Source organism: Ascaphus truei, chromosome 5, assembly GCF_040206685.1.
Source record: "Ascaphus truei isolate aAscTru1 chromosome 5, aAscTru1.hap1, whole genome shotgun sequence".
NCBI lineage: Eukaryota > Metazoa > Chordata > Amphibia > Anura > Ascaphidae > Ascaphus > Ascaphus truei.
The window spans coordinates 25,804,252-25,819,720 of record NC_134487.1 but is presented as its reverse complement, the minus strand read 5'-3'; the positions used below and the strand labels follow the sequence as shown (position 1 = coordinate 25,819,720).

At 43.5% G+C, this 15,469-nt stretch overlaps 1 protein-coding gene across 2 annotated transcripts in view; it reads left to right on the top strand.

The window, feature by feature from the left end:
• FRMD4A (FERM domain containing 4A) overlaps positions 1-15,469 on the top strand; it is a 523,694-nt gene that overhangs the window by 113,060 nt on the left and 395,165 nt on the right. Inside the window, exon 1 of one of the 2 annotated variants that reach the window (XM_075599522.1) lies at positions 8,082-8,162. The exons of the other annotated variant lie outside the window; for it this stretch is intronic. Within the exon in view, the coding sequence (XP_075455637.1) occupies positions 8,097-8,162 (66 nt within the window). The 5' untranslated portion in view covers positions 8,082-8,096. Of the gene's footprint in view, positions 1-8,081; positions 8,163-15,469 lie in introns of those variants that run through there. 2 annotated transcript variants of the gene reach the window in all.

The window sequence follows — 15,469 nt, the reverse complement described above, 5'->3', positions numbered from 1 at the left end:
TCTCGGCAATGGGGAATTTTGCCAAGTTTTCTGAACCGGAGCAAATAGATCTCTTTGCCGAGACTCAGGAGAACATGAGCCGGGCTATCACTAAATGTTTACAGATGCATTTATGAGATATACAACAAACGATTGCAGATGCAGAATAGAAACGCCTCTGTAGTGGTTACGGATGAAAGCCTGGCTACAAAGCTGGTGCAAGAAACTGCATCAGATTTCTTAAAGGAAAAAGATCCAATTTTTTTGCACCACTTTTTACCCCCAGTTTTGCAACGGGTACGCTTTGATAAATATCCCTGACATTGTTCATCCCTCGCACGCCCTTGTATCATTTCAGGCATGACACAAGAATTAAACACCCTGTGGGCGCCTGTGTCATTCAGGGATAATACACCACTTTCTGCCTTTTTCAGAGCTTTAAAATACGTAAATATATATTATGTACAGTAAGATATTTTAAAGAGTTTTGTCTTGTTGCTATAAAGTAGATCTTCGGACTGAAGTTGGTTTCCTTTAGCAAAAAAAAACCCATTGAAAATACTGTACAGTACAGTCCTGAGCTACATGCTTTAAAAAAGGAGATCATTGACCCAGAACATTTGCAGAGAAGAGTTGGTTGGTAAGAATGATGGAAATAATATATGGATAACTGCAAACGGTTGCAAAGTGAGCAATGGATCACCCTCCTTACCTTGTCTCCGGCATTCTGACGTCACGTGGCGACGTCAGGTGGCGTCATTTGGCGCTGCGTTGCCATGGCGACGGGTCGCCGGAGCCAAGGTAAGGGAAATTAGAGGCCTTTGCCACTCCCCCGGCATTTCATTTATATGCCTTCGGGAAAAGTGCTTGGCCTCTGTAACCGCCACACCTTCCGCCCCTCCCCCCAGTTTGTGCACACCATATCTAGATTACAATAAAGAAACACCCACCTGTAAAAATAAAAGGGTTATGTACTGTAAAAAGAAATGAGGCGTTTGCGCCCTATGAAAAAGGTGATGGTGGATACAGTGTCACTGTAGAAGACAAGGTTGGAGATTATGTGATACAGAGCAGTTAAACCATCTCAGTGCTAGATTGGACTGCGGAATATGTCCAGAGAGGGATAGCTTGGCAGATGCTGAGGGGAAGAGTGTCCCAAAGGTAGGGAGTGGTACGAGAGAAAGATTCTAGGTGAAACAGAGAAGTAGACACACAATTCCAGCAATCTCTGACCCCAGAACCCACCACATCAAAAGGAGTACTACTGAGCGTGGCGAAATGTATACAACAGAACCAGAGAAGTAGAAAGCTCTGGGACAGCCTTGATGAGGACTTAGGAGTCGAGCATGTACAGTACCCACCGGAAGCATTGGCCAGTGTTACTTTGCACTAACCTCTAGCAACGAATGGTTTATGTTGCCTTATGGGTGCTTGTATAGACTTAGTTTCATAAAAGGGTCATAACTTGTCCAAGGTCTCTAACCGAGTTTCATGCTGCTGCTACTGTAGTCAAAATCAAGAATAGAGCAGTGATTTTGAAAATACATTATTTATTCCCTGATGTCGTCTTCTGTTCCTGACACTATTTTACCATTTGTTGGCTTGTAAATAGACGTGGAATTCATCTGTGTGAATAGAGAAAGGAGCATTTGTTTTCCTTAGTAAATGCATCAAATCCAAAAGTTCATAATGACCAGTGAAAAGCCTGCTTGCAGATCTCAACCATTCATAGAATATACTGTACACATTATATCTGAGGAGGTATAAAGAAATACTACTGTTATGTGATGCCTCACAATTGCCTTGAGCATAATGCAGGGCTGTCCTTCCTTGGGCCGTGCAGAAAGTAACCTTTGTATGACTTACAGGGATCAATTATGTTTCGTGACACACTAACATGATTCTGGAAGCATATTCGCAGCCCATTCAGACTGATGAATAGGAATTTGTGGTTGTGCTATGATCTATTGTCAGTCCTCTTGTCTTCGCACAGGGGACGCTTTTCTTCGGGCACTTTACTATGTTATCTCTGTATTTGTTCTTCCATTTTATAATGCACACACTAGTTACAGCTTGTTGCTTCTTATGTTTGGCTGCAACATTGACTGCGAGAGAACACAAAAGATGCCCCCCCCATCTAAACACACCCGCTTTGGCAGGCGGCCTGTTTATGCTGAACATGGCAGTGATAAAAATACTGCTACTGTTTATTTTGACAATGTTTTTAACCCCTTCAGTGGCAAAAATGGGAGTACAATGCATTGCATATTCATACATATGTTTTAAAACCTCATCTACTATGTAACTGTGTGACTATGTAACTATCAGGAACTGTATTGCAGTGTATTGAACTATGTAACATTGAACAAGAGACCACTGAGTCTCCACTAGTGCTCAAACCACAAACAGCAGATACATTCAATGTGGTATCATATGCTGTTCTTCACAAGAAATGAGAGCAAGATGGTCATATAAGGCCTCGGCCATGGTTAATCCTGGCGGGCGGAGGGTGCTTTCCCTGGCCTTAGACAGCGCGCCGTCCGTGGGCGTGTCGGGGGCGTGTCGGCGAGCCGGCCAGTGACATCACGGAGCTGGTTCGCCCTCATTGGGTGAACCGCTCACGTGACCGGCCCTGCGCTCTGGCAAGCGCGAAGATTTAAAATTTCCCTAAGACCTACGCTTCCGCGTGCTTGCGGAAGCCTAGGCGAGCCCTTACTAAAGCCGCTCTCATTGCGGCTGTAGGGGCTCAGTGCCGAGCGGAAGCGCGCCTCCGCCCGCAAGCACTATCCATGGACGCGGCCTAAAGCATGTGAGTATATTAGAGCTGGTAAAAGTCTTGATGGTGATATCAGTTAATGCTGAATCCCTATAGCACAAGTGAATGTATATTTACACAGCACATAGTTGTATACACTTCTCAGTCCTGATGGCAATCCTAAGCCCAATATTACAGTCCAAGAGACCAAAAGGATAAATAGGTCATAGTAGTAGAAAATAGTACTCACTGGGTGTGACCATCAAAATAAGCTCCAGGTCGCGTGCATCTCCTGCAGGGGTAAGTAACACGAAGGGTTCCTAAGTGATCCGGCTGGAAGCAGGGAACCAGAAGAGCACAGCAGCAAAAAGCGGGGACCAAGCAATAAAGTGCCGTGAAAACAAGGTTTTTAATCCATTAAGAAGATACACAGGAACATACAAGTGAGGGCAAAGTGATCCTCTAACGCGTTTCGCGCTTTTGCAGCGCTTTGTCAAAGATCTCGGGAGAGGGAGCGGCTCAGTGAGTAAAGACACTGACTGGCACTGAGAATTTGATGCAGGGGAACCTGGTTCAATTCCCGGTGTCGGCTCCGTGTGACCTTGGGCAAGTCACTTTATCTCCCTGTGCCTCAGGCACCAAAAAACATAGATTGTGAGCTCCATGGGGCAAGGACCTGTGCCTACAAAATGTCTCTGTAAAGCGCTGCGTACAACTAGCAGCGCTATACAAGAACATGCTATTATTAGATCTTCATACAGTGTTTGCTTGGACCAGGGTCTGCAAACTCTCAAGGAAGAAGAGCCATTTTATAAAAAATGTCTGTCCAAAATATTCCGGGAGCTGAAACACATGGATGAATATTACACCCCCACAAACACATATATATTGTACACACACTAATAGGTTTATACTGTATAAGCATTAACATATGACAAACTTACTTTAATCAGAATAAAATGCATCTCACAATAATAAGTCCCTTTATATATTTTTTTTCATTGTTTATCTGTGCAAAACAGTTTGTCATTTAGAAATACACAATGCATACATATACATACACTACCCCCCCAAAACACCTACATGCCCCCACCAAATATACACACACTACCCCTATCCCCCCCTCCAAATACACACAAATACACACAAACACACACACATTGGGCCTCTTACCCTCACTGTCCTGCCAGTGGCTGTGGCGGGGGGTGTGGGGGGATGCCTCTCTTCTGAGAGCCTGGCATGGAACAGGAGAGGGGCAGGCATGCAGCTGGGGAGATGTCGGGCCACCGCCGGCCGCCCCTACCCCCCCCCCCCCCGCAGCAACCTCCAGGATAGTGAGGGAGAGAGGCAGCAGCTGGGGGTCAGCAACCTGCAGAGAACCGCAAGTAGGAGCGGAAAGAGGCGTGTGTGGCTCGGGAGCCACAGGTTGCCGACCCCTGGCTTAGGCTAATGTAAACCTTAGCAGCATTAATCAGAAATGTGTTAAAGCTCAGAACAGACACAGGGGAAATCAATCATCCAAACCAGTCTCTGTGCTGGCAACAAATAACAATGGGCAGATCACACAGCCTGCGCCCTCAGCTCTGGTCTACAGCAGTGGTCTCAACTCCAGACCTCAAAGCCCCCCAAACAGGTGAGGTTTTTAGGATATCCCTGCTTCAGCACAGGTTGCTCAATCAGTGGCTCAGTCCAAGATTGAGCCACCTGTGCTGATGCTAGGATATCCAATAAACCTGACCGTTGGGGGGGGGGAGGGGTTGGGGACTGGAGTTGAGCACCCCTGTTCTACAGCACAGTATCTGTCATTGTGCTAAGACCTTCATGAAATTTGAGCATGGAAAGAAATGGACTAGAAAGGGCACTGAGTATATCAATCATAAAGAGCATCACGTATTTGTATTACTTATTATTATCATCATTAGCACAGTCACTGCAGTAAGCGGATCACTGCAGCAAAGCAGAGGCAAGAAATCAAGCAGCCAAGACTAGCTTAGTGCTGCAACGTCACTGTGATGGTTTAATGACTTTTATGGTTTGTGGTAATGTACAGTATGATTTAAGAGGTTTGGTGAAACATAGCAGTGTAAGAGCAGATTCCCTAGCAGCCGGCAGCTATACCTGAGACTGGGATGAGTCCTTCCTTGCTTCTATCTCCTTCTTCACTACAGGCAGCTGGCTGCTGAGAAAACTTCACTAAATAAGGTTTAGAACTTTCCTGGCATCTTTTAGAATGTTAAAATGATGTTTGCAATGTACACACAAATTTTATATGCGAGTTAAATTACTAAGAATTCTTATTACATGGCACCAGCCATTTAAAATACATATATAAAGCACCAAAACACCTTGCACGTCTTTTTTTTTGTTATTCTAGGATTGAAGCAGAGAGACTCCGGAGCTGAAAATGATTAATTTCAGCTCCGGGGACCTCCTGCTTCCTCAGATTCTTACCTCCGCAGCGGTGCCGGTAGCTCTGCAGCCAGGGAACTTGTGTGCCTAACGAAATGGCGGCGATTTAAATGTCCTGCGTGCCAATATGAAGCCATGACGCCATCCCTTGCGGATTCCTATACGCGACCTGGACATTTAAACTCCACAGACTTACCGGCACCCCCTACAGAGGTAAGTATTTCTGGAAGCAGGGGGTCACCAAAGCTGAAATTAATGGGGTAAAGCTCCAGAGATCCCCTTCTTCCTGCCTATAACACACACAAAAAAGATGTAATGCATGGTGTTTTGCTGCTTTAGTGCAAGGATAAGAAAACATGCATGAAAGTGAATGTATTACAAAGGGAATATGGGTCTAGATTGCTAGCAAAATAAGTCTCTTAATGTTTTGTTCTTGTATAGCACTGTCAGTATTGTATTGTATGTCTTTATTTATATAGCCCCATTAATGTACATAGCGATTCACGGTAGTAATACACGTGGTAATCAAATAAATAACAGATAATATAAATAACAGATCATAGGAATAAGTGCTTTAGACATAAAAGTAACATTAAGGAAGAGGAGTCCCTGCCCCGAGGAGCTTACAGTCTAATTTATACAGTGTCACTGTTTCCAGTCAGTGCCTTTAATCACTGACCCACTCTTTCTTCTGAATCCTCTTTAATATTTGCATTACTGGTGTAGTAAAAATATGTGTTGAATGTGCTCACAGGCAGCAAACCTGGCTACTTGCTTTTTTTCTTTCCTATTTGTATTTAAAGATTCGCACCGGGAGGTCCCATGGAGGTGTTTTCAGCTTTGAGGACTCAGTATCCGGAGATTATTACCGGTGAGGATATTGGTTTTATACCTCCCTCCAGCAGGAAACAAAATGGTCACCCAATCTCATGTCAATAGAAAGCCATGACATCATTTTGTGCGGCTCTGTATTAGACTGGGGTGCAATAACCGGGGGGGGGGGGCACGCACTTACAGAGGCCCCCCGCTCTTCCCTAAAGCATTTTAATCAAATGCCCGGGATCGCGCGCAAGACCTCTGTAATTTCCCTTACCTTGTCTCTGGTGGCTTCTAGTGACGAGTCGCCATGGCAACGTGGCGCCACATTTAAGGTCAGTGGTTATAAAGTTGATTCATGTTGATGTGTTATGGAAGCTGGCATATGTTTATGTTTAATAAATGGTTACGTCCATTTACATCCGAATGAGGTGTCTGTGTCTTATTGGGGATTTGGGTGGAACTGCTGTTCATTAGAAGGAATCTTCTGCTGGTTGATTGAATCCCCTCACTTCCAACCCATTTGAAGGTAGCGCGCTGCAGTTTTGTCAAGCAGTGGAGGGGTTTAATAAAGTAAACAACTTGATAAAAACAGCCCTGAGAAAAAATTGCTTCAGGAGACCAGAATAATTAAAAAAATATTAAAATAATCTGTTTCATTGCTCAAAAATCCTCATAGGACAAATGACTTCCTACGCGTTTCAAGCCCCACGGTGGTTTCTCAAGAAGTGAGGCACGCTCACGCTGACACTTACACATAGACACAGCATGCTTACACACAGCAGCACACTAACACAACTCAGCATACTTAAACCCCTCCCCGTGACACTGACCTAATTGAGAGCAGGGGCAGGCAAAGTGCTGAACGTCTCCCGTCACTCCCAGCCCAAGCGTACCTCTGCCTCAGTTCTCCCTTCTCCCCTCTCCCCACCCACCCTTGCACTTCACACTGAGCGGCGCAGTGCAGGCTGACCTGTTCGCCACAGCGTACCCAATCCATCTTTGATCTTGCGTGGTGACTGACAGGTCGCCAATCTCTGCAACTCAACACAGGCGCCAGGGACAACATTTTCGGCACCCAGGCGCCTGGGAGGATTCCATCCCCGGCGGAAAAGAATATAAAACATTGAAGGAGAAGGAGAATTTCTATAGTACTGTGTGAAATACTTTAAATAGTTTTCTATTTGAGGGTCAAACCATGTGGATATCTATAACTACCAGACCATATAGCTTTGCTATCCCATCTTCCCCCTCATGTAGGACGCCCTACAAACACCACTGCATATTGTAGTAACTTAGTTAAATGTCCCTCCGGCTCTGCACATCCAAAACTAGGCACGTCCCGTACCATCTACTTGTTGGCTAGCTGCAGCGTGGAACATGTTTTGATGAATATAAAAGAATCAGAGCCTATTTTTGTCATCGTTGAATTCTAATCTAATAATATGCCCTGGAAAGAATGAGCGCGTAAACTTCACTTGTTTCCTTGTTGTCCACAACACTATAATCGTTTCTGTCAGTGGCCACAGACAGAAGTTTCATTGGTCTTACAAAGGCCCATTCATGATGTCCCTGTGTGAATTGGCCTAGTATTGATCATGGACAACTTCTGTAGTACTCATTGCCCTGTGCTACAATACTTCCCAGTGTGTGTAGACATTAATGAAAGGTCAGGACCGTTAACAGAGAAAGAGAACAGAGTGAAAACATGAAATCCTATAAATATCAGGCATGGAGAATTTGGGTTCATTCTGTCCCACTTCATTTCCACAGACGTACCCCTTCTCCACTGAAATGAAACGTTTGGGGCTGACCATACAATTATTTAAACCTTTCTGCAAGTAGATGACATTTTTACACCTGCCTGGATTAATAACCGTGCTGCATGTATCAAGTTTGTGGAAGAATTTACAGGGGGCGGTTGATGTTAAAACATTATTTGTTTTTGCATAAGCTCCCAAGTACTGTACAGGTGCTCTTGTAAGTGCTGTTCCTGTACCCATTTTGTATATTCTGTTACTGGTGCCGTTTGTTGTTTTCTTCAACCTGACAACTGAACTAGGAGAGCCGTGTTCTCTGGAGAAGTTACTCGTTCAAATTCCTGTCTGTATCCAGCGTTATTTTTGCACACGCAAAAATGACTTTGGCCGCCAAGCTGGAAGATATTGAAGTTACTCTGGAGCACCTGCTGATGGATATATTTGTAAGTGATCTGTTTTTTCATATTCAAAGAAAATGTGATATTGTATAAATAACCCATGCTTTATAGCAGGGGTGCTCAACTCCTGTCCTCAAGCCACCCCTCCCCACCCCCCCAACAGGCCAGGTTTTCAGGATATCCTAGCTGCGGCGCAGTAGGCACAATCAGGGGCCTCTGGTTGTGCCACCTGTGCTGAAGCAGGGACATCTTGAAAGCCAGATCTATTGGGGGGGGGGAGCCTGGATTACTGGAGTTGAGCACCCCTGCATTATGCAGTACTAGCTACTGTATGTAACATATTGCATTTAACATTGTAAAAATGGTACAGTAGCAAGCTTTGAATGGATATTTTCTATGTGTTAAATACTCATAGAACACGTCTTTTTTTTTATTATTTTATTCATTTATTGCTGAATAAAGAAGGCAGTGCAGAGTTTTTAGGGTTTTATAGAATGAAATTATAAAGGAGGTGGGGATTTAAAGGGGAAGTTCCCCTATGGTGAACAAGAACTTAGAACAGTAGCATGTTTTTTTTTTGTTTGTATTTTAGCATGTTCTTGTATAGCACTGCTAGTTTTACATAGCACTTTACAGAGACATTTTGCAGGCACAGGTCACTGCCCCATGGAGCTTACAATCTATGTTTTTTGGTGCCTGAGGCACAGGGAGATAAAGTGACTTGCCCAATGTCACAAGGAGCTGACCCCAGGAATTGAACCAGGCTCCCCTGCAATCTCAGTGCCAATCAGTGTCTTTACTCACTGAGCCGCTCCTTCTCCTACATTGTTTAAATGTATCAGATTGATGCTTTACATTTTATTTAATACACTTCTAACATTTCCTTGGTAAAATCATTATTTGTTTTTTTTTTAAGCTTTAAACCACATGTAAATTGTTGTTTGAAGCATATTTATAGAAAGCCATGTTGGTACCAGAAAGAGAAAGATACTTGACAGGCTTTGATACCGTTTAATGAACCAACATATCGGTTGTTTGAATGATTCAAACATATCAAAGGATATATGATTGAATTTGATAGAATTGAATTCTGCGGACCTCAAGAATACAGACGTTCGAAAAATGTCTCTGAAGTTTGAGAACCAGTTCAAATTTGTCTTTCCCCCCACCCTCCAAATCAGACAATCTGCAAGTTTTGCGCAAAAAATCTCCACGCATCAATATGCAAGGTCATGTGACCCCTTATATATTTGCGCTTAATTCTGCTATCTGAGCTAAATTCTGGCAAAAAAGGGTAATTGATTCTTACATAAAGCTAGTTACTCCAGTAAGAAATGTTTTTGACCTGCTATGTAGTACTAGCCATTTAAAAGGATACAGTATGTGTATTAATATTGTTTTATTCTGCTGCTTTTAGATTGTGACTTCACACTTACAAGTACTCCTATAGAAATGATGCACTACAAGTGCTCCTAGAGAAATAATGCACTACAAGTGCTCCTATAGAAATGATGCACTACATGTGCTCCTATAGAAATGATGCACTTGAAAATGACTAAATCTTTAAGGTGAAATAAATAAATTAAATAAGTCATTTTTTCTATACTCTATATTGTTTAATAGCAGACATTAGCTCTTTTCCCAGACAGATGGGTTAATAGGGGGGAAACAGTATATTTTGTTTGATACAGCTCTTTCATTGTCTACTGTTTCGTGAATACCAAAGCATTTGAATCCATGGTTTCACTCACACAGGAATGCATTGCAATATGATTTGTTCATCTGTCTTCAATGACATATCAAGGGTGTCCAATTCCATCTTTTATCTCAGTCATAGTGTGGAACAGGCAAATGTAGGGGGAAATCGCACATCCCATGGTCTGCTGGAAATATATCAATATTTTAAAAGGATTTTGCAGTTCAGTTGCATTTATGATGTTATAGTCATCCCACAGCATCAAAAGAAAGGTCAACACAAGTCATAACATAGGGATAACAAACGGGTGATATGAAAAATAACAGCACTTCTGCCTTAAAGTATGTTAGCATCCCTGGAGTGGAGTACAGGTGCACAATGGGGGCGCTAGTTACGGCAGCCAATTAGTGAGGGGAATGGCCTATAACTTAGCAATGCGTCCCTCTTTACGTAGCTTGCTAGAAATTATACTGTCAGTAGCTGCCTATGTTGAATTTTCCTTGCAATGGAAATTGTGCACTAAATCGTGCTAAACTGGGGTACTGCCAGGGATAAGAAATGAGCAGTTCTGCTAGGAGGCCCAGGTTCAACTTAAGAAAAATATTACACACAAAATGCCTCCTTGCAGAATTACTAATTTCTTATCCCTGGCAGTACACCAGTTTAGCACGATTTAGTGCACAATTTCCATTGCAAGGAAAATTCTTCATATTACTAGGAATGCCATTTGTTTCGGTAGAGCTGCTCTATTGAAACTAATGGCAATCCTCCTAATATGTTGTGTGCCTTTTTATGCAGTGCGTCGCGGTAATGGGAGCAATAATGTCTGCTACGTCTGTATATATACATACCCTATCAAAGTCTGCTGGTAAAATACTGCTACAAAAACTCCTGCACCACGTTTGTCAAAACTAAAATCCCATTGATTTAATGGGAAATTTTTCTTTGCAGGCCAATTTGGCACTCGAGGGGTTACGAGGCTTATTCGATATCTGCCAAATTGACTGCAATGGGAAATGTAGGCTGAGAACGACCTGATTGGCTGCTTCGGCGGTTTCAGGATAAGCCCTTAAAGCAGCAAAACACTTTGCACAACATCAGGGTTTTTTTTGTTCTAGGATTGCAGCAGGGGGTCGTTGGAGCTGAACCCCATTCATTTCAGTTCCGGAGACCCCCTTCTTTCAGAGATAAGTGCCTCCATACGGGACAGGGAAGTTCAGCGCCTATAAAAATGGTGGCTTAAATGTCCCGCATAACGTGGGCCAATAGGAAGCCGTGATGTCATCCCTTCATATTGGCCTGCTTGACCTGGACATTTAAACTTCACAGTTACCTGCACCCCTGCGGAGGTAAGTATCTCTGGAAGCAGGGAGTCCCCGGAGCTGAGATTAATGGGGTTCAGCTCCAGAGATCCCCTGCTTCAACCTATAACAAACAAAAAAAAAGAAAGAAAAGAGAAAAAAGGTGTAGTGTATGATGTTCTACTTTAAGAGTGCTATAACCACCTAGGTGCCTCAACTAACTACCTGTTACAGTGGCCAACTCTCCCAGAATGACTAAAAACTCATCACTTACTAACCCTTACCCGAATGACCAATTTCACGTCAATTCCTAACCCTCTAAGAAGCCTACAAAATTAGTGTCACCTAATTCGCATAATATTCCGGGATCTAATTTCAAGTCTGTATTAATGGGACCTAGTCATTGACAAACCGTGCGATATGTACAGGCAATACGCAGCAGTACAAAAAGGGGACACTCCATTTATTCAAGAACAAACACATTGGGTCAAAAGACACATCATCTTCGTACACATTCTGGGATAAAAGAGGTACAATTTTCATTTTTGATTTGTGACAATAATTTCTAGAAAAGTCACTGGAAAAGGTGTAGGCTTATCAAAATGTAATTAATTACATTATTATGTTGAAAGGGAGAAAAGTTATTTGTGACATCAATCAAACATTACTTTTTCTTTAAACACCCTGGTCTTCCCCGTACTCACACTAACAAGTATAACGACTCTGTGTTGAAGCAGTCAAGTATATTTACTTAATAACAACGTGGATATACAGAGATAGACACATCTCAAAAAGAAAAACATGAAAAAGACGCAGCCTAAATTAAAGTAATCCCAGAAAAAAGGGGAAGAGGTTTCTAATAAAATGAAAGCCAAGCCCAAAATATATACATTTAAAAAAGGTGAAAAAATTGAAGAGAATGAAATTGACTAAAAATGTACTAAATTCTATTCACTTTTTTCGCCTTTTTTTAGTTTACTTTCATTTATGCTGTGTCTTTTTCATGTTTTTCTTTTTGAGATGTGTATACCTCTGTGTATCCACATTGTTATTAAGTAAATATATACTTTACTGCTTCAACACAGTCGTTATATTGTTCTTGTTGGTGTGAGTGTGGGGAAGATCAGTATGTTTATAGTATTTGTAGGAATTTACAGGGATACTGTAGCAAGTCCAATGAAAAAAATATATATTGTCATTCCGAAACTTTATTAAACAGGACCCAATATGCGTTAGGCACAGACACAGGTCCAGGGTGGCCTCTTGTATCCTTTTCGTGATAAGGATTATCTCATATTACATACCAAAGAAACACAATACAACATTGAACCTATGCCAATTCCCTAATATACAGTATCATATTACAGTATATTCCATCTGCAGTGGGTTTTTACAATGTTATTCAGTTAGATATCAGCTACATTTCCTTGTCACAAACACACACATGTACACATTTACCAGAGCCATGTTTACTATGACGATAATAACTGGAATTGCTGCTTGTTTGATTGCCGTTGAGTCGCCATCTTGATGGCTCTTTTCCCTTTAGGAGCACGACAAAGCTCTGCTGGCTTCCGCAGCTCCTGTGAGAGGAGGTAAAAAAGGAAGGGATCCGACATGACGTCTAATTAGCCGTCATGGGCAGGGATCTCCTCTGGCAGGGTTTGTACCGCAAGCATCCCACAGAATGTTACATTAAAGTGCATGAACACTGACTGCCCCACACCTCTGGAATGCCCTTCCCCTCAATACACGACTAGCACCCTCTCTATCCACCTTTAAGGTCACCTTAAGACACGCTTTAAGAATCATATGAATAGCACTGTGGATAATCCTCGACATGATACATAAAGCTTGGCCCCCTGCAGACGCACTTACTAGAATTCCCTCCTACTGTCTCTGTACGTTCTCCCTACCTACCAATTAGACTGTAAGCTCCTCTGAGCAGGGACTCCTCTTCCTTAATGTTACTTTTATGTCTGGAGCACTTATTCCCATGACCTGTTATTTATATATTATTTGTTATTTATACGATTACAACATGTAGTACTCCTGTGAAGCGCTATGTACATTTATGGCGCTATATAAATAAAGACATACCATACAATGAACACACTCAAGCCCGGGACGCACAAACATACAAAATAGAGATAAAACATTCGCATAGGTCAACTCTGCAATTTGGGATACTTAAGGCTATTTACAAGTGGAAAAAACTCCGACATTTTAGGCCTCACAGCTGTTTCTTGTGAGCTTTGGCAATGTACTGTACTTTATCTGCCTTTCCCTGTGAGGGACAAATGAGGAGAAGGCGGCATTAAGGCCAAAACTAATGATCAAAGCTATCAGATAAGGTCATGCTCATAAACGTGAGGGGTATAATATGGTGAGGTCGGGGCAGGTAGCAAGCAGGGCATGTTGGTTGGTTAGGACTAAGCCAAGTTGAAGGCAAGCAGAAAATGAAAAAAAAATGCTGGGGCATGCTGGGACAATGGCAGTGAGGTATAATGTTCTGGCAACAGCAACCAGATTATATACAGTGGCTAGGAGGTGATAACAATTAGGTTGGTTTGACCAGCCAAATAACTTCCAGAACTACAGTACCAGTCCTGCCATGGCGCTAGGTCCTGGGAATAGAAAGACCGATTGACAACAGGTGCAAGGGATGTACAGTAGTAAACATCACCTTTTGAGTTAAAAAATCACATACTGTGATTTTGTTTTGATATCACCCGCAGCAAAAGCCTCAGCAGATCATATGATTTGTGCATGTCTGTGAGAGGGTTATAGAAGTCTGCAGAATGTATTGCTACTAAGCTGTACTTCTTAGTTTTGCTCTTCACAGTTACTAGGTTCTCAGCCTGGTGTAACTACGGCATTTTATCATACACGCTATTAAAAATTTATCAAAATGGGTGATTGGTCACAAGCTCTAAATCAAATATATGACAAGAGAAAAAAAACTGGAAAGAGGAGCAGATGTTGTGGATGACTTCTGCTTGATGTATTTAACCATTACACCTGTGGTGTAACTACTTTTTTTGGGCACCAACATGTTGAAACAAAATAAGTTATGTTTCCACTGGGGTCCCCATGTGAGCTGCCTTCCGAGCACCCCTCCTCTCACCCCATCACAGTCTCCCCTCTCATCCTCACACTTCCCCCTCTCATCCTCACACTTCCCCCTCTCATCCTCACACAGCCCCATCCTTACTGTTTCCCTCTCTCCCCCTTTCTTACTCTTCCTCCCTCTCACTCTTGCGCCCCCCTCTCCTTCACACAGCCCCACTCCTCACTCAATCCCTTCCTACACACACAATTCCTGCCCTCCTACACGCACACACAGAATTCCCCTACTCTTACACACACAATTTCTTCCCCCCTCCTACACACCCACACACAATTCCCCCCCTCCTACACACACACAATACCACCACCACCCCCCCCTTCTACCAGTGGCGTAACTACATTTTTTGGGCCACCCAGAAAAAAAATTGACAGGGTCCCCTAAACAAAAAACAAATTTAGCTTCCACTGGGGTCCCCAGGTGAGCAGCCTTGAGAGCACGCCCCCTCACACGTCTGCGAGCACTCCCTCACAGTCCCCCCTCTCATCTCATCCTAACACTCCCTCCACCCTTACAGTCCCCCTCTCTCTCCCATGTTTCACCCCCTTTCTTACTCTTCCTCCCCCCCTCCTCTCTCCCTCACACATCCCCACTCCTCACTCAATCCCCTCCCACACACTCTCCAATCCCCGCCCCCACACACACAATTCCCCCCTCCCACACACACACACAATTCTCTCTTCCAGCGCCGGCTGGCAGGGCCTGTTGCTCCCGCCCCCCTCCCTCCCCACCCCCGTCGCTCATGCGCATGCACAACCGATAAGCTCCGATCGCGCATGCGCACGAGCAGCCGGCAAGTGCACAGTCAGTGCTCATGCATGACATTTATGGATTGGGCTTTGCCCGGGCTATAGCTACGTCACTGTTCATAGCCATCTCTCCCTTGCCTTCTATCTCTCTATCCCTCTCACATAAACATATTTCAGGGTGTGGATGGGAGTAATGCCATCTTCAGGTATGACTTAACCCAGGGGTGCGCAAACTGGGGTGCGCACCCCCCAGGGGGGTGCAAGATTTTTCAGTGGGGGCGGGGCACGCTGGTAGCAGAGGCCCCGCGCTCTTCCCCAAGGCATTTAAATTTAATAGCGGAGGATCGTGTGAGGCCTCTGCAACGCTACACTTACCTTGTCTTCGGCGACCGGCATCAAATGATGAGCTCCACTGACATAGCCAACGTCTCATTAAATCCCTGCTTTAACCTCAGTGGACCTTTGTGAATAGACATTGT